The 27850-nt window shown below is 41.1% G+C and overlaps 1 protein-coding gene across 11 annotated transcripts in view; it reads right to left on the bottom strand.

The window, feature by feature from the left end:
• Positions 1-305: 305 nt before the first annotated feature.
• The window catches only part of LOC133151921 (rho guanine nucleotide exchange factor 9), a 50709-nt gene continuing 23164 nt past the window's right edge, over positions 306-27850 (bottom strand). For 7 of the 11 annotated variants that reach the window (XM_061275338.1, XM_061275360.1, XM_061275368.1 and 4 more), the window contains 10 exons: positions 23369-23548; positions 22781-22870; positions 15779-15979; positions 15077-15256; positions 13390-13622; positions 12538-12667; positions 10719-10850; positions 7405-7648; positions 6447-6515; positions 306-4216 (listed from right to left, as the gene is read on the bottom strand). In XM_061275338.1, the coding sequence (XP_061131322.1) occupies positions 4041-4216; positions 6447-6515; positions 7405-7648; positions 10719-10850; positions 12538-12667; positions 13390-13622; positions 15077-15256; positions 15779-15979; positions 22781-22870; positions 23369-23548 (1635 nt within the window). In that variant the 3' untranslated portion in view covers positions 306-4040. Of the gene's footprint in view, positions 4217-6423; positions 6516-7404; positions 7649-10718; positions 10851-12537; positions 12668-13389; positions 13623-15076; positions 15257-15778; positions 15980-22780; positions 22871-23368; positions 23549-26947; positions 27131-27850 lie in introns of those variants that run through there. The other 4 variants (XM_061275343.1, XM_061275413.1, XM_061275392.1 and 1 more) reach the window with 3 other exon arrangements.

Raw genomic sequence — 27850 nt, 5'->3', positions numbered from 1 at the left:
TGCCAACATCTAACCCAATCTCTTTTAATTAATCCATGTGCCAAATGTTGGGAATGCCATGGAATCATGTCAAAGAACAGTAAACCTGACACAATGCACTCACTCACTCACTCACTCACTCACTCACTCACTCACTCACTCACTCACTCACTCACTCACTCACTCACTCACTCACTCACTCACTCACTCACTCACTCACTCACTCACTCACTCACTCACTCACTCACTCACTCACTCACTCACTCACTCACTCACGCCCAACACCAGTCAGTAGAGATTTTATTGTCAACAAAAGTACAGCTATATCAGATATGGATTCATTTTTATTCCTTTTTTTTTTTTTTTACAGCGAAGTACAACATATTCCCAGTGCTTCTGAATACACCAAAACATATAATGTACATACAGTTGACATCTCCACTCTCCCATTCACAGTTTCTGAATTGAATAGGCATTATTTTTCATTTCTACATCAAATAATCAAACTCAAATTGCCAGCAAGAACATAAATGACAAATGTTTGCATATGGAGACAAGGATTTGGGGTAGTGAGTTAATAATTTTCAGCGGTAGGCAAAACTTCGACCTTGGGCTAGATGGTATTATACAATGACAAGTGTGTTTGTAAAAGTGGGACGCCAGTCTTCCGCTCACATTGCTGTCATTAAAAACCACACCTAATATGGCTCATTGGACTCTGTTGTACCCTGACTGTTCGTATGCAACCAAGGATATCTCTCGTGGTAATGTCGCCGTGCTCCACATGAGTGCTTTGTATACATGTTGGAATAAAAAGGGGGGGGGGGGGGGGGGGTTGGACTGAAAGCAGTCTCCTGTTCGCTAACTTGGCTGTCTAAGTTCATGACTGGATAACAAACAGGATTTAAAACGATCTTCATCAGCACTAAAGATAAGAATGTTTACCATATAAGATTGTTGACCAATTTAGCCCCCAAATTATAACATTTAACACTGGCTACTAATTAAATCAACACAAGTGAGAAAATCTTTACTGTCACGTTGTTATACTTCAGAGCGTGATATGCATTGTAATGAAGTACTGTACTCCTTGTGTGTCTTCAGGATTAGGATTATTTTTAGCACATCCCCACAGAGTTCTTGGGCGTTCGGCTCTTCTGCTGGACTAAAAATCTATACACCACACCTATGATCAGTGCTAACTCTTATATCGATATCATAAAAAAACTATACCCGTTTTGCCTCATATCTGATGTTCAGCAGTTACTGGTGTCCATAAATAACCAGCGAAGAGAGCTACGCCAGTGTCGATTGGATTAAAAAAGAGAAAACGTCTCATATTTGGCAAAGAGAATGCCAATGCCTTTCATTTGATCGATCAGGAGCTCACTCTGACTCTGCGTGGGGATAAGTCCCTTTCTTCTTCCTGGCATGGAATAGGAACAAAGGCTACAAGCAGAAACGTAACACGAGCAGGAGACAGCGGTGGCTAGGGACCAGAAATCCCTCTCCGGTGAGATGGCAGTGGGTGCACAACTGAATGCGTCACGGCGGAAAAAAATCCCGTCGGAGGCGAAATGAAACTAAACAAACCGTAAAGAGTTGTTTTAAGTCTCATGCAAAGTATTGGATGCCACAAGCATGCATTTACCTGGTACTGAGCTCTACCATACGCTAGAACTGGAACAACATTCGTCTCCAACGCAAAATACCAATATCCAAATATATGATCTGTCCTTTTTACAGTATTTACAGTGTGTAGCTGATAAAGTTAAAATAGATGACTTTTTTTTCTTATTTAATTCATAACTCATTGCTTATAATATTCTTCGAATGGTATACTCTAACTCGACTAAGCAAAACTAAGGATTTCTAATATACTATATTCCAAACAAATTCTTGTTCGACAATAACACTGTCATTTCTATATACTGTATCTGAAATCAGAATAACTTATCTTTGTGCAAGATAACTGCAGCTATGTAAATGTGACATAGTAACAAAATAAGTGTTTTGAGCGTGCTGTGCGCACAAAACAAATCGTGTGGAAGAGATCTGTTGGAGTGGATCTCATGCGAGAGGAAGGAAGAGACCGTTGCAAGTCCCACACCAAAGGGATAATACATGACAAATTCAAATCTGCCTGTGAAACGGAATAGATAATCACTAGTGGAATGCTGGAAGGCACTGTTAGATAGCATCTCTCTTCTCCGCAGCACAACGGGCCAGTAAGTGCGCATGATTGTGTGTCTCTGTGTGCGTTTGCATCTGCGGGGGTGACGAGGTGGGGTGGGTGGGTCGTTGGGTGGGCGCAGCACTGGACCTGAGGTTAGCATGCTCAAGGAACCCTATGTTGTTGGTGAAGGGAATTATCTTCCAGAACTATCAAACTGGGCGAGACACTACTTGTCTGTGTTGCAACTTTCTTTACACACATCCTACAACAGACACATTTAAGTAAGTTGTAAGGCTTGGCTGTATCGCACTTTCTTATTGAGGAACAGAGTAGTGATGGCACATTGCTCGGATGGGAAGATATGCTGTTCACTGAATCCAACGTGAGATGGAGTCAAAAGATGCTCACAAAGCGTGGCCAGATGTTTTGCTTACACTCCAAAGTTTAGCGACAAGATAAGCATTCTCAAGATCTGCTTTTCGAACCGCTCTGCTGAAGAAGCATCTCGTTCTTTGTGGGTTAAACAAATCCATCTGATCAGGCAGCAGTCTTTCTGTAAACAGTGTGAAGCGCCGCGCCAGAACATGGATCAGATCTGGATAAACAACACCATGGAAGGGAAATGCCAAGATTCTAATCTGTGGAGATGGATGAATCGCAATCAGAAAACGCCTCTGTGCTACACCTCCTTATAGCCATCTTTGTGCTGCCATATTTGCATTGCACTTCTTTTCCCCTCCTTTGTTAACGTCAGACGGTTCGATCTACTCGCGGCGGTAAGAGGTCTACCTTATTTTACGACACCCATTTGTGCAAATCAATCTTTTGCCAAAAAATTCTCAGCTGACAGAAAAAACAGACCTTTTAAAGATCAACCTCACTGCTTGCTGTCAGTGCATTTCCAGAGGTGGACCTTGCTCTTTCCAAACAGTCCGTGAGCTGCCAGCACAGTGCTACAGGGGTGGTCTCTGGGGAAAGAGGGGAGGGGCTCTGGTGCTATGCGGCTGGAGCGTAGCCTGCCTATCTCGTGCTCCCAGCAGGTTCATCTGAGCGGCAAGCTCCCCACCACCCACAGCCCTTGACCTTCTGCGTGATGGGATATGAATACCCTGTCAAAACTGCTTGGTGAAAGAATGGTAATACACTATAATTCTGACGTGCCCGCTATTGATTTGTTCCCGGAGCCGTCATGTGACAGCCGCTGGCAGGTTTCTGACCGATTGAAAAGCTTCCTCTGACTCATATAGGCTGAGCAGGTGAGCAAAGAGATAACGACGGCGAGATGACAAAGAGAGGCCGTGACGAGAGGGCTACTACAGAGTGAGTAGAGAGCAGATTCAAATGCGCCTAAATGGTCTGCAACTGGCGATGGGAGAGGTGATGCCCAAAAGAATCGAGCTTCTTGAGATCGACACGGGCCTGTCGTTACTCGGAGAATGCAACTCACATAGCAGCAGCACAGCAAGATTTAGGACACAATCATACAACGACCTGGCGCTTCCTGGTTTGTGTCATCCATGGATCTAAAGAGCAGTAATACAGCAATCTCTACAAACGATTCCCAGGACAATCAGTCGCGTGTGTGGATACAGGTAAGTGTTGCAGAATCTGAGTGAGAGTGCAAGTGACGGTTGACTCAGCTGGAGAAGCATGATAACTAAGAATGTTTTCAACAAGTATGAAAAGTTATGTCTGATTACCCCCCGCCATATTCTGTGAGTCTTCAATCCTCTTGCTGCTTTCAACCACACCCAATATTAACATAGGTCCTTAACTTTGAAAGTCTCAAATCAGTGTGTTTTTGTATTTTCTTCATTGTGTGACACGATCATCCAGTGTTTAGTGCTTCTAAGGAAAAAAATAGCTGGTCCTTCAAGAAGAGTCTCTATTTCTTAAATGGAGCTAATCTACTAAAATTTTGCCAGAAAGGAGCCTGGCCTCTTTTGGATTGACTGAATTCAAAAACCTCTCCTTGTGCCATGTCCTCCGTTACCTCATACTGCCCCGCGCTGAGGGGTTCCTGCGGGGGCGGATATGAGGGCGGCGTGCACCTGTTTACACCTAGAAGAGCAGCGGGCGCAGAAAAGCCAGAAAGGGGGACAAGGGCAGGGCGGGGCAAGGAGGCGGCGTAGGCACAAAGCAAAGAGAAAAAAAATGTCAGTCAGTCTTGTCAGTGAATTGCTTGACAACACAACACCTATTCATGCTGTCACAGCACACAGGCGCACGCATAAAAAATGAGAGTCCATTGCTGCATGGTAAACCTGAAAGGTGATCATATGATGACTGCTGAAGAGGATGAGAAGTGGAATTCAGCATTAGTGATGACACAAGGGAGACGAGAGATGCTATTCAAGCACGGTCTGTCGCAAGCAAACGAGAGAACCGACACATCACATCCGATCCAATGCTGGACAGGAGACATTGTTGCTCCGTTTTCGTTGTCGGCATATTTGTTTGAATAGCACCCTCACCACTTGAGGAACACAAGAGTGGTGAAAATAGAGCCCAACAGAAAGCTTTTTAATGTGCATTTAACTAGATTCTACCATGTCATTGAGCTAGTCTACAAGCATCACAAGTATGCTGGCGTAGTTACAAACTACTATATTTGGAGATCAAAGTTGCCATGGCATCTCAGAAAAAATAAATTTGGAGAAAGGGTGTGCTTTGTTACAGGTATTTTGCCAAACACTGTTTTAGCAGCAGTTTGATCTATTTGTGAAAGAGGACACTGTTTCTCTGAGATACTCCATTAGATAATGCTTATCAGCACACAGGGCAGCGACTGCATGCTCCAGCGGCAACGTTAGTGACAACACCTCCCAATGCTATTTGAGCAGTTGCCATGGCATCTTATTGTGCTAAGATCTAAAGAGAACTCTTAGGCATATACCTTTATCATTTTCAAACCATGTCCATACAACATGGCCCTCTTTCTCAAGATGAAATCTATAAATGAATCTGAAATTCAAGAGAGTACTTCACCTTGTGCCAGCCATGTACACATATACGGAGCACAGACACATTTACTTGGAAAAGACATCTATGAGGGTTGACGCCAGAGAGAACATTCAGAAGTGATTATTGGTTAATTCATACTTTAATGGATGATCATGCTTATTGTGCCGCTGACCGTAGCGAAAAAAAAAAAACAGTCATGGGGAAAAAAAGAAAAAACATCTAGACTAACACACTAAAGTAGCTAAGATGCAAAGAATGACACCAGCAGTTGTGACATGTGGTCCCAGCGTTTGTGCTGACAGGCGCTAGCATCTCCAAAACACCTCTTTTTCTTCACTAAGTTGTAAAGCTGTTGGGTTTCAAGTGGTGGCTGTATTTGTAGTTCCAACAGACTTATTTACATCAAGTAAATTGCGTCTATTAATTCAATGTGGATTCAGTTCTGACAAAGACAACAAAGCAGTTCTTACATAAAGAATACACCGTGCCTTGAGAAGTATTCATCCCACTTGAAATTTTTCACATCTTACAACCACAAACTTCAGCTTTTTTAATTAAGCTTTTATTTGCTTGACCGATACAAAGTAGCATATAATTGCCAAGTGGAATGACTATTATACACAGTTTTCAAAATTGTAATTTATAATTGCCAAGTGGCATGAATATGACACATAGTTTTCAAAATTGTAGGGTTCATAAAAATCTAAAAATTGTAGTGGGCCATTCATTGTATTCAGCCCTCCTGCATCAGTTCCCACCTTGTAAAGCCACCTTTCTCTGCAATTTCCTAAATATAATTGCCTCAAGGTCAGGAGGTAATTTAAAATTTTAAATCATACCTAAAACTTCAGCGACAGCTGTGAGGCATATGGTGAAGGTCTGGGTATTCAATTCACATTTAGCTTCATTGAAAAAATACGTATGTTGCAAACCCTAACCCAAACGCTTGCTTGTTAAGAAAAACCGTGACACCGGATCCAGATGCCATGAAGACAGGTGTCATCTTTAAAACTCAATACTTCATGCACACAGTCCTTCTGTCTTTTCATTGATGCTTAACGGGCTGCTCTACTGCATGTAGCAAATCAGCTTGACGTGAGCAAGCAGACATTTAACTCAAATACCGTACAAGACCCAAATTTCACCTTGATCTACGGTACTTTTCCAGGGCACCCTGTATAATATGTGTGTTTGCATGTTTAAGGAAAGTTAATGAAAGTAGGTATGAAAAAGCAGGTTGAACAAACAGTAAACAACGATGAGAAGACAGAGCACGCCAGCGAGGAAAAGAAAATGAAAATCACCTGATATCTTCTTGTTGCCTCACCTTTCTGTTTGGTCACCTTTCTCACTGTCATGGCCGCCTGCCGTTTCTGGTACTCTGAGATCTCAAAACCTAAACAACACAGTATACTCTCAAAAGAAGGGCAGTGACTACAGATTGGAAAAAAAATTTAAAAGAGAATAACTCACGAGTCCCAACTCATCTCATCATACTCAGGCAGGTTCACGTGATCATACCATACAAATATGAGAGCGGAACTATTTGATTGGATACATAGTACGTAGGTGTCTTAAGTGACGCCATGACAATGATGCCATGTCACTGTTTTTTGTCAATAATGTCCCTTTTGATCTTGGAAAGAAAAATATTTTATTTTTGGGCTCGGAAAAGTAAAAGTAGATGATGTTTAAATCAATGGAACAATTGGACTGCTAAAAATGTGTACAGATGAGCGGAAGATTAAAAGATTGATCAAAGAAGATTGAATAAAAAGAATAAAAAAGATTAACTTGATGAACAGCAGTGTAAATGTTTCTCTGCATCCACACGATTGATAAAAGGAGAAAACTTTAAAGTTTACATGTATCGTTTTACCAAAAAGTTTGAACCTGTAGTAAAAAAAAAGTTAAAGTCCCAATGATTGTCACACACACAACTGGGCGCGGTGAAATTTGTCTCTGCGTTTAACCCATCCCCGAAGGGAGCAGTGAGCAGCAGCGGTGCCGCGCCTGAGAATCATTTGGTGATCTAACCCCCCAATTCCAACCCTTAATGCTGAGCGCCAACCAGGGAGGCAATGGGTCCCATTTTTATAGTCTTTGGTATGACCCGGCCGGGGTTTGAACCCACAACCTTCCAGTCTCAGGGCGGACACTATATTATACACTAAAACAGTACACCTTCAGAAATGTTGTTATGCAGATATCTTGTATTGCATACATAAGAGCAATGACTGAAGCTATTGTGAGTGAAGCAAATGCCGTCTAAAGATATGACTAACCGATTTTCTCATCCTCCTGCACCATCTTCCTCTCCTCATGGAAAGCCCTGAGCCAGCGGATCTTCTCCTCCGGCTTCTTGGCCAGGAAGATGTGGATCTCGTCGCAGTCTTTGTTGCACAATTTGAAGGCGTTCTTCACACTTACGTTGAAGTCATCATCTCTCCCGTCAATGGCGTCCCGCACCTCGTAGCGATCCATGTCGATACGACCCTTATAGTACAGAATGTCCCGTCGTATCAGATCCTGGTGAGGTGCATAGAAAGATGAATTGTGTGTGGTACAAGTATGTGGTGTGTGCCCATGTCTTTCAATCGTGCCAAGGGGTCATCAAGCACCTTCCGGTTTTCCCTGACAGTCTGTCTAAAGAAACCCTTTCCATCTGCTGCCCAAATATTCTAACACTCTCTTTGCACATCGAGCGATGCCAGTTTTCCAAGAAATACACTTATCAACATTATTTAACACTGGCAAAGATGAGCGTATTGAGTGTTTCAACCATACATTAAAGCTTGTACAGGCACAGTGTTACAGCATTCCATATTCGTGGACTTCCCAAAAATCAAAAATGCATTCTCTATATCTATAGCATGCACATTGGCATTGACAAAAAAGTAGGCTAAAACAGTAAGCTTTGTAAAAATTGGCAAAGTAAGCAAGTTATCACTTATTTCCAAAGCACATGAATGAATGAACAAATGAATGAAACATTATTTCTTCACATAAATCTTTCTTTCATATACATATAACATGAGATTGTAATAGCATGAGGAAAAGGGTAAGTATAAGCTTTTATAACGGGGCCCAGACATACGGACGGACAGACAGACACTCATTATACACACATACACACTCTCAACCCTGCTAACTTTGGAAATGTGGATTAAATAATAGGTTTGAAAAAGATGTTTTTGTCAATGAGATTGAGGGCATGACCTTTAAGGCTTCATCCATTTTGTTCCAAATCTGAGGTCCCCTACAAGCAACACTCATACTGGTGTGCACATATCTGCGGTATTGTCCTAGGATGTGTGTTTTAACTCGCGTCTGATGGGAATGCTGGGGTCTAGTGATGGGGATGAGACTGCATAGTATGTAGTTTCTCTTGTTCACAACTTGAAACATGACACATGCATTATGAAAATCATTCAGCTCAGGTAGTCTGAGTAACTCAAATGGCGGAAGAGAGGGAGGGATGGAGAATTAAACTCAGACCAAGACAGAGGCCTAATGACTTTCTTTTGTGGAGATGGAAGTTTTATAAGGTGACTAGAAAAGGTGTTGCCCCATATGACATTGCAATAGTTAAAATGAGGTCCAAATAGATTTTGTATAAAATAAGGAGTAGTGACTGAGGGAGCAAATGTCTGACTTTGTCAAATAAATGGCACCTGAAAAAAGTAAAATTGCCATAGGTGACTCCCTGACCCAGTTGTAAATTGATCACTCAGGTTTAATGAAAAAGCCCAATGCTGATAATCGTCAAAATGCCAAATATCGGCCCCGGTAATCGGCTTGGCAAATAATCGGTCTATTACGAGCATTTAGCTTGGTAGTTCTACTGATCAGTGCATATGAAAGCCTTTGTTCAGCACAAAGAATTCCACAATAGATGGGGGGTCTCTGGGCCTGTACGGGACAGTCGGGTCTGGTCTGTGTGTACCGCTTAGTATTCTCGGCAATCAGTCTTGCATTTCTTTTGTATCGACTTTATTTACAGCTTTGCACCCAAAGCATTACGTCACACTTCCCTCCATCTTCTTTGTACCACCATGTCTTCAAAGCAACCCATTTACATTTCCTGGTAAAACAATTGTAAATAATAATTGTAATCATTTTAGGTTAAAAGTGAATTCAGCCACCAGATCGGACTCGGCTTACCCGAAAACAAGGCTTGAAAGATTAGACTGCGGCAGTATGTAAAAAGAAGTTAAATTGTATTTTGACTACACAACGGTTTGCATACATTTGCAAATTGTCCTTTTTAATCAATAATTACGCTATATAGCAGACCATTATATAACACACACATTCACCCCCTTAGAAAAGGCAGAAGCCAAAATCTGACCATGCCAACAGTGCATCCAGCACAAATAACCTTAGCCAATGTAACTTGATTTACTTCTCCTGTGTATGTAATCGCCACAGCACAATAGCCTTAGGGGCCAAACAACATCCAGTCACATGATGAGGTCAGTTGGGGTGAAATGAAAAGCAGAACATCTAATGAGTATGCAGAGATAAACCTGCATCTATGTACAATCCTGATAAGAACAATGCGAGAGGAAAAGATGGAGCGCTCACACCCCCGAGGCCTGTCACTGGATTTAGAATGCTGGAGGAGAAAGTATCGAGCGGAAAAAAAAAAAAAAAAGACTACATTTTTTTTCCATGTATAATGCGCAAAATTTAACTAATTTATTGTCCTAAAATCTGGGGTGCGCATTATACATGGGTCCAATCTTTTTATTATTTTTTTTATCCGGATATACGTCATACGGAGGCCGCCATTACAGATGCGCTTTCTTCTCTGCTGTTCACTTCAAACACGCTCCATACGAACACAATGCTCTCGTATCAGACGCTTGCTCGATCGCCTCCTCGTTTGCTGTCACAATGTACCCCACACAAATCCGAAACATTTCTTCGCTATCGAGTTTGCTAGCGCATGCGCAGTGATACTGACCGGCAGAATAACATCCGGTTGTTCCCAAAGATGATCTTTTTTCTGAAATAATTTTACGTTTACGGACTTAAGTAGGAGTTCAAATTTGGGTTTGTATTATACATGGGTACAGGCTTTTTCCCAGCATCAACATGCCATTTTTAGGGTGCGTATTATACATGGGGCGCATTATACATGGAAAAAAATGGTAAACTGTAATTCAGCATATCCTTGGAGCTTTTTTTAAGGGGCACTGCACAAATACTGTAATTGATTCGTAGTAGAGGTCACTAAATGATTAATACAATGCATCCAAGTGTCTCACTGCATTCGTGCCCGTGTCTCTGTGTGCCTGTATAGTTGAGTGTAGCCAAGCATGAATATTCATCTGACAGGGGAGCACAGCCTCGGTGCATCGAAGCCAAAACTACCGCAGCTACATTTTGAGAAATGTGCTGAGTATTTGAACTTAACGGAGGGCTCGTGCGTCTTCTACAGTATATTTCCAGCCTAAGCAAGAAGTTGCACTGGCTTCAAGCACCTCTGTGGTCAGTGCACAACTGTCTTGTGTTCTCCCTTATCAGCTTTGTTTTCATGCAAACAGAAATCAAAATGAAAGGAAGAAAATGAACAAAGAAAAAGACATTTTACCTTCTTACAGAGAACCAGCTGGTGATCAAAGAGGAAGAAGACTCGCTGCTGGCTGCGCCCATATGGCTGATAGATCCATGACAGCTCCCCAGTGTAGATGAGCTCAGAGCTTCTGTCCAAGATATCATCCCCCTAGACCAGCCCCCCCAAAAACAAAAAACCCAGATACAAAATCAATAAATCAAAGGTTCACTCTTTGAACGAACCATTAAATAATAGGATTACTTTGTCTTTATCTCTTTAATTCGGGATGCATAACAATGTCCTTTAGAAACATAGCACACGAGTAGAGCCGAACAGCATACTGTACTTCCGAGGAGAGAATTTAAAGACCCTTTAAGATAGATATGTAGGTAAAGTTTAACCCCCCTGGAAGGTAAATCCAATGTATTTATTCAAACAAACTTAGAATCACCATTTGTCTATTTTTGCTCCTATTCATTTGGCTACCATGTTCATTTATATTTACCGTTTTTCCCCATGTATAATGCGCAAAATTTAACTAATTTATTGTCCTAAAATCTGGGGTGCGCATTATACATGGGTACAAAAAAAAAACGCTTGCGCGATCACCTGCTCGTTTGCTGTCAGTGACAGCCTGTCACAATGTACCCTACACAAATCCGAAACATTTCTTTGCTATCGAGTTTGCTAGCGCATGCGCAGTGATACTGACCAGCAGAATAACATCCGGTTGTTCCCAAAGATGATCTTTTGTCTGAAATAATTTTACGTTTACGGACTTAAGTAGGAGTCAAAATTTGGGTGCGTATTATACATGGGTACAGGCTTTTTTCCAGCATCAACATTCCATTTTTAGGGTGCGTATTATACATGGGGGCGCATTATACATGGAAAAAAACGGTATATATATCATTTTACATCAATTTTGTATGATACTCAAATTTTTGCTTTGAGTCTTAGCCCACTAATGAAAGCAGTCGCTCAAACGTAAGATGCACCTATCCGTTCGAGAACCTGCTCCAAAATCGAACAAATTGCAGAAGTTGCATGTGGTTAAGGCGTCAACTCCAAAAAGTGTTTGAAGTCAAATGATGATTCTATAAAACTATTATCTAAACTGAATTTTGATGTTAACTCATCCGAATAAAAAAGGCACTAAAATCAAGACAAAACACAAATAGGCCTTTCAGCTTATGAGAACACACTCTCACACTCTCCTTTGGGTGTCTTCCTGTTCGTTTGTTTTTAGTCTGGTATCTGAAGCTATAATAAACACTTGGGAAAATGCTCATCTGCCAACAGTTGGAATACAGACTGGTGAGAAAACTCGCAAAAAGATTCAATTATATAATAACTGTAACAAAAAGTAAGGATGAAAAAAGTGATTCATTTCAAAGTCACATACAAAATAAAAATCTTTTCACAAAATGTATGCGTACATGTGGTTATTCTCTGCTCTCTGTGAAAGTTCATGCAATTAATGCTAGTTAAATTGTGCGATTCAAGAAACGGTGTCATTTATGCAAAAATGAAAGTCTAGGAACTAACTAACTAACTAACTAACTAACTAACTAACTAACTAACTAACTAACTAACTAACTAACTAACTAACTAACTAACTAACTAACTAACTAACCTGGAAGAAGATAGACAAAACAGATTTCATACATAAATCCAGCATAGGGCTATGAAGTAGGGGTCTACAGTAGGAGCATATTTTGTCTCCCACGGTACACCGATTGTTGTGTTAAGGCTTCGTGAACACAAAAGCTGTAGCTTTTACAGACGCAGTGAGAAGCCATTTGTATATTGAAGACATGGACACACGCCGACGCACACACGCACACGTACATACCTCCCAGTCTAAAACAGACGCTTGCCACTGGGCAATTTTGTCAATGTTTTCCAGTCTCCTCTTCCTCTCATTGATCTGCTGGGTGACGTTTCGCATTACCGCCAAAGCTGCTGCCACATATCGATAGTCGCTACAAACACAGACAGTGCACACATAATGACTCTCGGGGAATTTAATGGTCATGTTAAAGTCTTTGAAAACAGGCCGCTCTTTAAAAAAAAAAATAATAATGTGGTGATGTTGCAGTAATACCTTATTAGACGAGGAATGTATACTGAAGTAATAGTGGTGGGCCTGCTAGAACAAAGTCCAATAGCAAGTCACTATTGGATTGTAATTAGCCACTTGGTCTAGCAACTTTAAAAACAAGAGCATCAATGCTATCTGATAAGATTTTTTCTCTTTGCCTCTGGTCGCTACACATCCAAATATAGTGCGTATGTGTTTGACAGAGAGATGGCCTATACTTGGCAGATTCTCTGCTGTCAAAGAATGAATTGGCAGGTCTTGCTGGCAGATCTGGCAACTGGCTAAGAGCGCCTCGTTTGTGAATGACCTGAAGCTGGCTGGGTTACGCTAAATCTATTACGCTATGTTTCTGCGGGCTTGCATGTCCAAGTTTGCACGTCTGATTTTATATGTACAGGAACGATTTGTGCCTTTTTAAGCTTCTTCCAATACTTTACAGGAGAGCTATAAAGCGGTCATTTTGCACACATAGTGAGATGACAATTACTGTAGATAAAATTCAAAACTTGAATTTGCAACCCAAAATAAGATTAATTCACAAGAGATTAATTTTGAAGTACTGAGTAATACAATACTGTTACGTGTATGTATATTGTGTCATACCTGTGCTCTTGTGCCGTGTATTTGAGAAGTTCGGCCAACTGGAGGGGATATTTGCAGATCTTCTGAACAGGGGTGAGCAAGAAGCCATCTATGGCAATGTCAATCATTTGCTGGAGGAGTCGACAGGCCTCAAAAAAGTGCTGGTACCTGCCATCCCTCATCAACTTGCTCAGCTCCATGCAAGCATCCAAGTGGTTATTGCAGTATTCTGAATATATCCAGAAACCATCTTGCTGTAATAAAGAAGAAGAAAAGTAGGAATAACAAATTAAAACTTAAATAATTTGACATTAACATAAAATATTAAGAATTGTTTGTTTGTTTAGTCGGATGGCTAAAGTGAAGAACAGAAAGTGGTTCTTTGATCGTGTTCTTGATTCTTGAGCCAAAGCACATTGTTGCTGAAAGTGTCATATCCTTCTATAATTTCCGGCATTCTTGAATTTTGAATTGTGTAAAAACATAGTAGAAGTAGTAAATTGTATAATAAAGGCCCACACGCCCCATTACGCCCAATTCTACCAGCAAAAGAAAGGTTAAACTGCGATTTGCACAAGCTAGGGCCCTAAGTTCTCATATTCATGAATGACATTGAACACAGAAGAGTCCAACATTTCTAATTTCTTTTGGACTCCAAATAAAGTCTTAAACAGTCAATCCAAAACCACAAATCTCTAAAAAGCAGTCCTTAAGGAGAAGGAATAATAGAGCAAGCACAGGAGTGGATATAAGTACCGTATTTTCCGCCCTAAAAGGCACACCTAAAAACCTAAATTTTTATCAGAAGTCAACAGTGCGCCTTATAGTCCGGTGCGCCTTATATATGGATCAAGTGATGAATTTGTTGATCCATACTGGTTGTACACAGTGCTCTGCCAAAATGTTTTAGTACGTTTTAGTACGACTAGTAAATTACAAGGTGTAGTCAGGGGGCGTCACCGAATAGCTGTTGTACCCGCGAGGCTATTTCATTTCAAAATAGGCTGCTCCGTTAATGTTTCGAGTAAATCTACGGATCGATTTGGAAGGGAAACATAGGTAAGTAGTACCAATGCGTTAGATCGAACTTTAGTCAGTTCTGATCATTTTATAGGAGCTCGTTTGAGAGACGCGATTGTTTACACTTTGCTGAGGCTCATGGGAGATTGCGAGCTGAGGGTCATGGGTTTTTGCGGATGGCTAATGCTATAACGATAGCTGCTATACGCGCGAGGCTATTTCATGTCAAAATAGGCTGCTCTGTTCATGTTTCGAATAAATCTACGGATCGATATGGAAGGGAAACATAGGTAAGTAGTACCAATGCGTTAGATTGAACTTTAGTCAGTTCCAATCATTTTATAGGAGATCGTTTGAGAAACGCGATTGTTTACAGAGGGCTTGTTGGTTATTGGCTAGTGGGCGCATACCGCAACCCTAGTCAACCTCAGTTTGTTGCAGCAAAGCTTCTATTTTATGCGCCTTATAATCCGGTGCGCCTTATATATGGACAAAGTTTTAAAATGGGCCGTTCATTGAAGGTGCGCCTTATACCCCGGTGCGCCTAATAGGGCGGAAAATACGGTATGTCCAAATGTTTATGAGCTTGGGGGGAAACCTTGTTTTTTATTTTGCTGTTGCATGTTATATTGTACTCATTTGCATTTTAATAACAAATATATTTTTGAATCTTGCACAATGAACTCACATGCTCTAAAAAGCATGGTCCAATTTCAGACAGGTGGGGTTCCTCTGTGTTATATTGTTTCTCCAAGTCTCTAACAAATCCCATCTGGAAACGGTAGATGTCTTCAATGTTGCCGAAGATGACCTTCAGTTGGTCATCATTAAACATGTCCACCCGTTTCCTGCACTGGCGGAGGTAACCCTGCAGAAGAAAGTTCATTAAGTTCAATCATGCTTCCAAAAGATGATGTGGTTGGGAGCCATCAATTGAACGAAACTGAAATTACCACTGATTCAAAATCATGGTTATAACTAAATAATACATATATTTAGGATATAAAGGGTTAGTGTTCCCTCACCAATTTGTGCGTCACGTTTCGCAAATGCGCCATTTCGCGGGTTTATATGTGACGAGAGAGCAGCATTTAAATACACGCTGATAGCGCGGGGCGTGCCTCTGAGCAATGTGCGTCACTGCGGACATTTTTTTTTCAATCTCGCACATCACCAAACAGCAAACATAATATCAAAAGTGGTGTTCATTCTCGGACAGAATAAGAAGGTTTACCATGCGGTTACCATGACCGACACGCGACTTTGGCACCTCAACATTAAAATGTAAATGTTCCATAATTTGTTCCTTTTAAACCTATAGGTGGTGACTAACAGCTAATGATATCTCACTAGTCTGTACCTATCTGCTAGTTTCTAATGCATTTTGTACCTCACAAATGTCCTTGAGGTGTTTGATGTAGTGTCTCTCCGTGCTCATGATCTCGTTGATGACGTTAGCTCTCATTTGGTCACGGTTCTGGAGAGGCGAGCCCAGACACAAACAATCGTTGGCTGAGTCCAGGTGACCATTTTGAACCTCGCTCGTGCCTTCGGCTGGTTCCCCTCCTCCATCTTCTTGATTCACCCACAACTAAGGACAAACACATTCACACGCACAAACAAGGGGCACGTGATGACTGGGAAGCTGTGTGCAAACTACATTTGATGAAAAATTTTAACAAACAAATCCAACTGCAGACCCTTAATCCAAAACAAAATGTACACATACACGCACCTACGTACGTACATCAGCCATAGGACAAGTCATATAGTATTTTCAAAGATTTTTTCCCAGAGGTTATCTGACCTTGTGTGTGACCCCACCCGTTTCACTTCTGCACACATACACAGTGGATATAGACAAGAAGTGACCACACCACTGTTTAAATACCAGGTTTACAGGAAAAAAGGCACTTGTAAATCAATTTTAGTCATTGTACACGTGATCTCAATTCAATCAAAAAATATACGGTATATACTAAAACGAACCACACTAAACCTGACATTGTAGTTTGTTGAAAGACATTTGCTTCAATTACAACATTCTGTTTTTGAGATTAAAGTCTTAGTATTTAGCTGGCAAGAGCTAGATGAACCACTCGACGTAGTTCTTTACATTATCAATCTGGGACATTGCGATCTCCTTGTACAGCCTATCAAACTTTTCTTTTGACAAATCACGGCAGCGGAAATCCTCATCGGGACATTAGACATTTCCAGCCCAAATGCACAAAGTGCCTCTCACTGCTCTTCTTCCAAAAGGAAACTGTGAATCACTCTGCGAGAACAGAATTAATTGCAGCGTCTATGCATGTTTGGTTGTTTTGCTTGTTTTCCCGGCCTCTTCGCTTTTTGCCTTCATTGCAGCCACGTATCCCGCCCCCAAACACATTGTTGCTTCGTGATTGGTCCAGTCATCCGGTGACCGGCTCGGAAGAAATCAGTGGGCTCGGGACAAGATGGATTTTTGTGAACTCACAAAAATTGAGAATTCAGCTTGCAGGCAAGGTTATGTTAGTACGGAAGTTCTTGACTACTGGGCCACCATTGCTCGCAGAGACATTCCAAATTTGTCAAATTGCAAGGGCATTGCTTGTGCACACATCCCACATGTTTTCAGTTGGATTTAGGTATGGGTTCTGTCTGGGCCAACTCATATTGTCTTTTGGTGAACATTCTGTTAATTTGGACCTATACCTGGGTTAATTCTCTGCTGAAGATGATGCTTTTGAGCGGAATTTGAAGGCTTTTGGACAAAATTAACTCGTATTCGAGAGAGAGGGAGGAGAGAGAACGAGAGACAGAAGAGAAACCAATAACGCTGTGGCTGTGACTGTATTTCATTGCTGTACAACCAGGACTACAGCAGAAATTACTACAGCAGGTTTTATGATGCTGTGGGTCTCTTGACACTAGTCTTTTAATCAACTTTTGGTAACATCAATGTGGTTCCATGGTTTACAGTCTTTACTGTGCTCCAGGTTACATGTAAGGCTGTTGAAGTTTCTACCCATTTGCCTACTGATATGCACAAACCTAGCATTAACTTTTTTTCACCTTTGTGGTGCAGTTTTATTAATTAATGACTTTATTCATAGAGAAACTTGCTAGTTTTGATAATCGCAGACACCTGAAGTAAATATTGCACTATTACGGAATATAGGGTTGTAGCTAGAGATGCACCGATCCGACTTTTTCAGTTCCGATACCGATACCGATGCCGTGGCTTTGCGTATCGGTCGATACCCGATACCGATCCGATATTATGGTTGACTTGATTGATTGATTGTATATTTATTGATCCCCAGGGGTGGGGAAATTCAGGCCCCAGCCGTATTCATACCACAGAGTGGGTATACAAAAGACACACAGATGGCATGAGCGCAACTCAATAGGCTCTCATAAGGCTGCCACACAACGGTGCCACAAAGAAAGGCAGAAAGTGCTCAAGATAAAAGCCATCAAAGCAAAACAAAGCTAAAAGACAAAGGAAAAAAAGTAACAGCGGCCAACCAGCACCCCTCAATACAAGAGAACACCCCAAAACACACAAAATAGCCTCCACGGGGTCCATAGACAGGTGTAGGGGCAGTCCAGTTCAAACTTAACAAGCTACATAACTCTACATGTGGAACAGAAAAGACCAAAGGCAATGGCATCAGGCAGACTACACAGTTCTTTGCTCTAAATTAGGGGTGTCCAAACTAACGGTCCAGTTTTTATTGGCCCGCAGCAAATTCTGAAAACATAATTGAATATGGCCCGCACAAGAAGCTTGAGCTCAGCTTCTCAGTTTCCACACTAGATGGAGCCCGCCACACAAAGCGTTTGACGTCCCATTAACACCCCCCCCGGAAGAGAAGCGAACACGCAGCGTTTCACATCCGATTAGCCCCCCCCCCATTCGGGAGAGAAGCGAACGCGCAGCCTTTGACGTCCCATTAGCAACCCGAAGAGAAGCGAACGCGCATGGTTTGACGTCCGCTTAGCAACCCGGGGAAGAGAAGCGAACGTTCGCTCCATGTTTGCGTTTGTTTAGAAAACTCTCGTGGCATGCGGCACACGTGCTGCTGGCGTATGACGTAGCCCGCGTCCCAATAGATTAAGGAAAGTATCGGCTGTAATACCCGACACCCGATCCATCTATTTTGTTGATATCGGGACCGATATCCGATCCAGATATCGGATCGGTGCATCTCTAGTTGTAGCTATTGAATATTTTAGTATTTAAGTGTCCTATTGAAAATCCTATTGAATAATCAATTATTCAAATAAATTATATTGCTGTAATTAGAAAACACAAAAGAGAAAATAAAATATTTAACTTGAGATCTTACAGTCAATTGTTTTCCTTTTTAATACAATCAAGTTTCTGTTTTTTTAAATCACATGATTTTCTTGAATTAAAAAATATACAAATTCAAATGATTAAAATTAATTTCAAATCATACTTTATACTTTGTAGGCTCAGACATTTGAAAATATGCTTCAGAATATTTAAGTTGATGCTTCGTAAACAATACAAAGCATATCAACAGTAAAAAAGTTATTTGGACCAGTGCTAGGGTTTTGATGTTGTTGTGGTTTTAATTTTTTGTTTTATTTAACATGCCAGGTTGCAATTGCCCGCAGAAATGCTCATTGCGTAAAGGCAAATTTAAACTAAAATGAAGCTCACGAGGAATCAAATACTTCCTTCGTTTGACTACACCAAAACAATGTACTGTTTGGGCACATGAGTCATTTTACGCTGAAGTACTCTCTGAACATTTTGCATTTTCTACCCGCATTACTCAAAATGTAGCCATTTACGGTACTGCAGTGGCCATATGTCACAGTGCCTTGTGCCCTACACTGAGTAAAACTTGCATGCACCATAATTATGGTCACGGGCATATACTGTACTTGTCATCATGGTAATAAACAAGCCACATATTCGACAACAGCCATAATTAACAGAGACCTAGCCCTCCGTATACTTGCAACCTTTCACAATTTCTTTAGCCCTACCTCCAACGTGCCTCCGGATCAGCCATTACTCCCACAAATCCCCCAATTTTACAGCGGCTTTGTTGAGGAACACTAGCAAGTGGGCAGTCACTGACAAATGTCTGCGTCAAAATAAGACTATATGAAGCAAACTTATCAATCAGGGCACACAAAAAGAAGATAACATCCTCAAAGCGGATGGAGAAAAGAACAAGATGGTGGTACATAGTGGGAATGTCCCGATACGATATTCTGTATCGGTATCGGCACCTGATCTGGCTCTTTGGTAAATATCGGACAGAATCGGATTCGGTCACAGGATCGGGCGCGGTGGAGCGATTTCATTGCTTTATTTTAGATGATCAACCAGTGTCTGTCGTGGAAAACAATGACTTTTGTCGTAATGGACTTTTTGGAGCCAACCGATAAACTTCCTTACACGGACGGGGTTAATGGAGCTATACAACAAGAACTGCGATCGTGCAAGCGTTTTTTTTTTTTTTAAATCAATGAACAGTTTAAGTTGAGTTTTGCTAAGGCTAAAGATGCAACATATTAAAATATATTACATTTTATTATGGCTTGACTCACAGGGGAAATTTTGTTAAAAACGGCTAAACATAATTGTTCAATGTGTTGTAAGCATATCAAAGGACTTTTAATTCATGTATGATTCATTCCACACTTCAGGATTAAAATAAAAAAAATTAAAAAAAAGGGTCTTGGTATAGGAAAGAACACGCCTTAATAAAATCAGAGCAAATCGGAAACCCAAAAATCTTGATCGGGACATCACTAGTATAAGGAAGTAATGTCATAGTATCAGCAACCATCACAATGTTGTCAGCACAGTCCACACTACTAGCTAAAATTGAACAGCAGAACAGCAGATGAGACAAACACTATGTTTTGTCTCATCTGTGAATTTACACAGAGAAGTTATGTTCCATTATTAGCCATGCTGCAAAGAGTTAGTCCTCATCATAATTTCTCCTTTTCGCGGGATAATTATGGAGGGAAATTGGGGCCAAAATTTTCTACTAAAAAAACAAAACTCGTACTTGAAGAAAATAAAACTTGAAACTGAAAATAAATGTGTTAGGCTTGAAACTTGGAAAATGAAAAAATATATATTCAAAATAAAAATACTTGTATAAAAAGGTTTGTTGAGTAGAAAATAGTTTTGCTTAATTTTGGTAAATTTTTTGAATAAACAATTTGTTTCACCTCCATTTATTTCTCAAGTTTTGAGGTCTTTTTTTCAGTTGCATGTTTTATATTCCACATATGTTTTTTAGGTTCAACAGTTTTTTTCAGATTCAGATCTTTTTTTTTTTCAGTTTCAAATCTTTTTTTCGACCCGTATCTGGCATGGGGGATGTGGTACTAGCTGAGCGTACAAGCTCAATACGTTTACTTTCAGTTTCGAGTTTCATTTTTTCAAGTTCAAAACTTTTGACCCCAATCTACCTCCATAGATAATGCATTTGCTGCCAAATGTTTGAATTGATGCCACCCTCAATTTTTCTGTCAGCTTGGTCTATCCAAACTGGTACTAATTTGTGTTAAAAAAAAAAAAAAAAGATATAACTTGCATCTTCTAGAATTTTCTGTTACAGGCTAAATGTTACAAGACACAAAATATTAACATAGAACATCAGAATTGTTGTAAATGCCTGTTCATTATTCCATCCAGAATTGGCAAACACAGTTCTGCACTTCCATGAACATATTAAAGCGAACTGACCACATACTATAACTGATTGGGAAAAAAAAGTTTCATTTCCCTTTTACATTTACGGTACACGCCCAGGTGGAACGTTGTGTAAAACGGAGAAAGAAATACGGGCTACATTGATTTTTAAACCCTTTCCCACTTATATTTACCTGAATACACACCAAAAAAATAAGTTTTTTGCAAACATTGGCTCATTTTGAAAATTACACACAAAAAATAGGTGTTTTTCTGTGTAAACACCTGGTGTTTCTTTAGTGTAAACACCCAACTGGTGAATAGGTTAATGGAAAACAGGTGATTGTCATGATTGGGTATCATAGGAGCATGCCCGAAATACTCAGTTGTTCACTAGCAAGGATCGGACACGGTTCACCTATTTGTAAACAACTGTCTGAGCAAACGTTTGTCAATGTACAATTGCAAGTAATTTAGGGATGTCATCATGTCTGGTCCTTAATATACCGTATTTTCCGGACTTTAAGGCGCACCGGACTATAAGGCGCACCTTCAATGAATGGCCCGTTTTAAAACTTTGTCCTTATATAAGGCGCACCAGACTATAAAGCACACCATTAATGCATCATGTCAGATTTTTAATCCAAATCAAATCATTCTCCATTTTATCTTTTTTACTTCAACTTCAGATGCAACAAATTACTTTATAATCACAAAATAATGATCCATAGTCTTTTGGATTCATGATTCATAGTCTTCAGCGGGCCACTTATGATTGTTTTCATGACACAACGCTTCAGGCCAGTTTAAATTTAGGAATTTGGTCCATATATAAAGCGCACCGGACTATAAGGCGCATTGTCGGCTTTTGAGAACATTTTAGGTTTTCAGGTGCGACTTATAGTCTGGAAAATACGGTAATCAAAATATTCAGGGAAACTAGCTGCACAAAGGCAGCAAGGCTGAATCAGGCATCATTTTGAAAAGTATATTGCAACATGGGAGCAGGAACACTTCACAAAACTAGTATCAGTTAACAAAGATTGTCACCACATCAATATTTTTGTTCTTTCATTATATTTTAAACAGTGGCGTGTTCACTTTCTATACCCACTGTTGATCCTTGGAAACATCCTAACATGCATATTTGCTCTTGAACATTCATACGCACGGGTTCACACACATAATAGTCGATCCTGCCGTCACACCGAGCGTGATTTCAAATGCCCAGCAGCCAACACCTGATGATACACACTGCCAAGAGTACATTGAAGAACTGATGGGTAGAATGCCAAACACAAGATGAGAAATGCAGCGCCACAGACAAGCAGAGTGACGGGTGGGAGAGCACAAAACTGCAAGGACAAAAACTAGTAGCGCAGCCTTACAGTACAACTGCAAAATAGTCAGAGTCAACAGTAAATGAACTGTCCTGGAAAAAGATTTTAAAAAATAGCAATGGACATCAGTATTGATGTCAATTTAAAATTAAGATGATTAGTCACTTATACTGCCTAAATATGTTGGGTACAGCTCTTGAGGGGGGGAAAAAAATTGAATCTTTACTTTTGACTCATCACTACTACCTAGTATCCATGACACCTGTCAAGGGTGATTGGATGAGTTTAATGTTTGGTAATGTTAAGGGTGCGTTGCATGGTGGGTTGGACAGGCTTAGATGGGTGGATGAGGCTGGGGAAAAAAACGCACCTTTGACGTGGTGTTTTGGAACCGTGGAGTTGCTATGGGGTTGATATAGAAAACCTGTTTTGTTTGGGGCTGAGGAGGGTGGGGTTCCACCTTGGAGAGAAAGAATGACACAACAGAAAGATACTTTTTGGTTGACAGTCCTGCCCTCTTGGGAGCGACGATGGAAGGGTGGACAGGTGGGAATGGTAATGACGGGTGTTTGAAGGGGACATTTTGCTGTGAGCACAAAAGGATGCTCTTCCTTCAGCGGGACATCAAATAAATAAGACGCAGCATCTTCATCAGATAACAGTTCAAGCAAGTTAGTGTTGTTCATATGCTGGTAGTTATCTCAATGTAAAATGACAATATGGTGATTTCATTGGAGAGAAAAAAAAAAGAAACGTGATACCACATGAAAGGAACACCCTCGGCATGTATTTTTAGTAAGGCAGTATTTATTGTTCAAATAAATGATTGTTCACCAGTATGTGTGAAGAGCCAGCAGCATACCAACAGTTGGTTTGTTTGCATATGTTCATGTGCCTCCAGTTGTGTGAGCGGATGTATGTTGTGTCTGTAGTTGTGGGCCAGCTGCGGCAGACTCACCCGCACAAAGCTGGCAGGGAACCATCCCTCCTCCTCATCAATCTGGCCCCACCACCAGTCCTTGTTGGAGGCATCCAGCACCTTTATGACGTCACCGGCCTTAAATGCCAACTCCCGGTCCGCCATGGTCACATGGTCCCATACCGCCTCAGCGTTGACGATTGACCCTCCACTTATCAACTAAAGAATAGGTGAGAATAGAGAATGTATTTAAATCCATAGCTCATTAAAAATAGACTCCAACGATGTAGAAATAAAATGGTTTAGGTCACAGGTGTCAAACTCAAGGCCCGGGGGCCAGACACGGCCCGCCACATCATTTTATGTGGCCCGCAAAGACAAATTGTGCATCAAATTCGTGTGTCATTACTAGAATTCACTTGTATTAATATCTTCCTTTAAGAATATTTGACCAGTTAAATATTTGACCCATCTGATTTGAAAACGAGTTATTTGTCAGTTTTTTTTGTAGCTTTTACTGTATATAATATGTGGTCATACATACATTTATTTGGGTTGACAGTCATAATGGCCCTCCGAAAGAAGCTATGACTACAATGCGGCCTGCGAAAAAAATGAGTTTGACACCCCTGGTTTAGGTTATCATATGTAGTATCTAACATCTTTTTTACGCTTTTGAAAAATAAATGCTTTACGAATTGTGTTTCAACTGGAAAAAAAAATATTGAATTGATGTCACAGTGATTGAAATACGTTTCTTTTGTGTTGAAACCACTCATTACTAATGAAGGCAAATTCAAACCCTCAAAGCTCACTGGTAGCGTTAAGGACTGCAAACGGCATTACACAGTTGCTAACACAAAACACAGCACAATACAACAATGTGCACCAACAGAAAAAGGGCAAAACTACGACAGGAGAAACAACACAAAGTTCAGACATGCAACACTCAGTAGGTAGGGATCATGGCCTGTGAGCTGATCTTTCAGGGATGCAGGCAGCTAGCTAAAAGTGCTCATTATAGTACAAGAGACAGCGACAGTGCTATTAAGTGGGACCCAGATTTGAAATCACCCATTTAGTGGACCAAAACGTTATCTATCACACTGTTTTGCCACCTAGAGATGAAAACCAGGTCCAGATTAATTCATCTGTGGCAAAGCTCCATGTTATTGTTTGGCCAAATGTCCTCTTCCAATTCCGTCTTTTCACCAGAATTGTCCAGTAATTTTACCGTAATTTTCGGACTAAAAGTCGCTCCGGAGTACAAGTCGCATCAGCCATAAAATGCCCAAAAAAGTGAAACTAAAACATATAAAAGTCGCTCCGGAGTATAAGTTGCATTTTGGGGGGCAATTTATTCGACAAAATCCAACACCAAGAACAGACATGAACGAGCAAGAACAGGCTAAACGATAGGTATGCTAACGTGACATAAACACAAACAAAGAGCTGAAAACGGGCCTGACGTAACAGAGGTATTAAAAAAACTATTACATAAATAACACGTTTATAAAACTATCTGTGTCACTCCAATTCATTAAATCCATCGATCGTTCTTTGTCAACAATTTGTGCGCGCCGCTGACGGCGCTTGCACTTCAAAATATTCCACAGGCCCATATAACGATATATAAATTAGATATCAAATAACTATTATATAACCAATATTATCAAACCATCTGTGCACTCTAAATCATTAAATCCATCGATCGAATTCCTCGTCCTTTGTCAACAACGCAGCGCGTGCGCCCTGACGTCAGCCTCGTCGTTATTCCACAGATCTACTAGATCACTATATTGTAGTGTTAACAAAGTTCAAGGAAAGACGTGGGTTTGGTAAACGGCTCTTTATTTAACAAAACAAACTTCCAGGCGTGTGGTGGCGTGGACTTGCAGCCACGGAGGTGGAAGAGAGATCCATAGAATAAGACCGGGCGTGCGTAAAAGCCATGACCGAGCCCCATCCACCGTCCCCGGACAGCCACCCGGCCGACCGCTGGCCCCCGACTTCTATCCACGGAGGTGAAAGAGAGCTCCGTAGAGTAGGACCGGGCGTGCGTAAAAGCCATGTCCGAGCCCCATCCACCGTCCATGGACAGCCACCCGGCCGAGCGCCGGCCCCTGACTTCAATCCACGGAGGTGAAAGACAGCTCCGTAGAGTAGGACCGAGCGTGCGTAAAAGCCATAATAGTTTTTCAAACCTTCTGTGTGACTCCAAATCCTTAAATCCTTCAAACTCTTCGTCCTCCGTGTCACTTGGAAACAACGCCGCTAATGATGCCGGTAGTACGTGGGGCTCTTCATCATCTCGTGATCAATCTTTGTCCTTTTTGTAAACAACCGCCTCACCACGCCGCGTCGCGCTGCTGACGTCACTTGAAATTCAAATTACAGTAATACCTTGCAACATCGCGGTTCGTTTATCGCGGTTTCACTTTTTTTTTTTTTGAAAAAAAAAACACGTATAAGTGGCTCCTTATTATAAGTCGCCCCCTCCCCAAACTATAAAAAAAAACGCGACTTATAGTCCGAAAATTACGGTAATTAACCACTGCATCATGTTGTATTTCTAAGGAAATGTCTAATAAGAGAAGTTTACACATAGTTAATACTTAGTAGCTAAGGGTCTGGTGCATCTGCTAAATTCTTCCTTACGTGCCATGCAGAAGCATCCATTTGTGTTCAAAGATGTCACTGAGTAGCTTGATTACATTGACAATCACACAGGGCTGTGAGCTGCTGCAACAATAGCTCCAGCCTATATCTCAAAGCTCTTCACTTCAGGAAGAGAGGAGGATTACTGCAAAAACATGTGTCACGCTGCCATGGAAACAGCACGGATGGAGGCTGGTCAAAAAGATTAAAAAATCTGTTCATTCAGGAAGAGAAATTGGATTTATATCAGACAGAAATGATTGTACTGTAATGCAGAAATAGATCGTGGCATGATGGACCTGACTGAGCCAGCGCATGCACAACAGAGGTCAGCCTTGATGCTCCCCTATTAAAACTGATCAGGTTGGACCATATTCTTCTGCCCAATGGGAAGAGAGAGCAATCCAGTCACTCTTATGGTGTGCCTCCCTATTTTGTTCAATCCTTTCCCTCATCTCATCTCCTTAACAGCACTCTCCAAACTGGTTCATTCTTTTCCCTACATGTATGAATAAATTAAAAGTGTTACCTAATCAATCTCAACAATTGCCCCTGCCTTGGCGAAGATGGATCAAATCACATGAGAAAGCTCTTACACGCAAACACTCCTGACCTGTGGATCTGACAGCTGTAATGACCTACACAGTACGTCAAGTTGCACCATAATAAATCAGGACCCTACTCAACTTGGAAGATCTGTATTTAGGTCAAAGCAAACGCATGCAGAGGAATGTCTCCCTCTAAGCGTGGCATGTTCAAGCGACATACATTTAACAGAGAGCAAGAAATACAAAATTACAATTGCTTGAGTCCTTCTATCTTTGCACCACAAAGCATCAGTATTCGCTGCACTGGCTGCCCCACTGCATTCTTCCTCTCTTTGTAGTTGTAGCATAGCTGCACTGAAGCGCCCACAGCATTCCAAAGCAAATACATACTGTATGTTTCGACAAGCCTTACCATGTTCGTCGCATGTAACTGTAAGGAGAGCGCATGCATGGGGAAATCCGGCTCATACGATCATGATTGACGATCCCTTTCGATAGAGCACAAAATGATGGTTGTGCACGAGTCGTTTTACAGGGTGCTATATTCCAGAAAGAGGTTTCTCTTACTGACGCACAGAGTGAGTCTCGTGGTCCGTCCTCCCTGCGTCTGCCAACCTTGTTATGTAATACACATATACCCCGAGTCTGGGAGCCAATCAGAAATAGCTCTTCCTAAAATCAGGGAGAAATAGGAGCACATCTTGTCACTCACACGCAGGAATATTCTTTGCACATCATTTAACATTTAATAAGAAGACACCTGCCCTGCACTGATTTAATCAAAAGCTAAGACGTTATAACCCATGCACAAAAACAAACCACGGCAGCAACTTGCTATGTGCTGTGCTGCTTACTTTAAGATTGTGCCATTGCCACTACAGTACTCAACATCATGATGCTCTGCTCTCAAGTGCGGCCCCTACGTGGAAGTAAGCTCAAGCTTCAGTGAAGACAACATCGGCTCACATGCCATGACAAGTGAAAGTTACCTTGTATAGAGAATGGCTGCCAAGTATTTGTCTGCACATGCAGTGAAACCTTCCCACCTTTATGAAACAAACACATTACTTAGCCTACAGGGTGAGAGAGCACTTTAAATCTGAAAAAGAAGACAAAGCGAACTAGCCTGTCCACCATCACTAATAATAGGAATGTCATGAACAACTCTGAGATGGGCTTTTAGCATATCTATTTATAACATGTCATCAAACATTTATGACACCTGCCCCCCCATCTTTTATTGGCTCACGCTTTTGCATGCAGAAGAAATGGGGATTTTTCCCTCCAACATGCTTTTTCACTTGGCAGATAAAAA

The sequence above is a fragment of the Syngnathus typhle genome, linkage group LG1 (assembly GCF_033458585.1).
Source record: "Syngnathus typhle isolate RoL2023-S1 ecotype Sweden linkage group LG1, RoL_Styp_1.0, whole genome shotgun sequence".
NCBI classification, from domain to species: domain Eukaryota; kingdom Metazoa; phylum Chordata; class Actinopteri; order Syngnathiformes; family Syngnathidae; genus Syngnathus; species Syngnathus typhle.
This window is presented reverse-complemented; position numbering and strand designations above follow the sequence as displayed.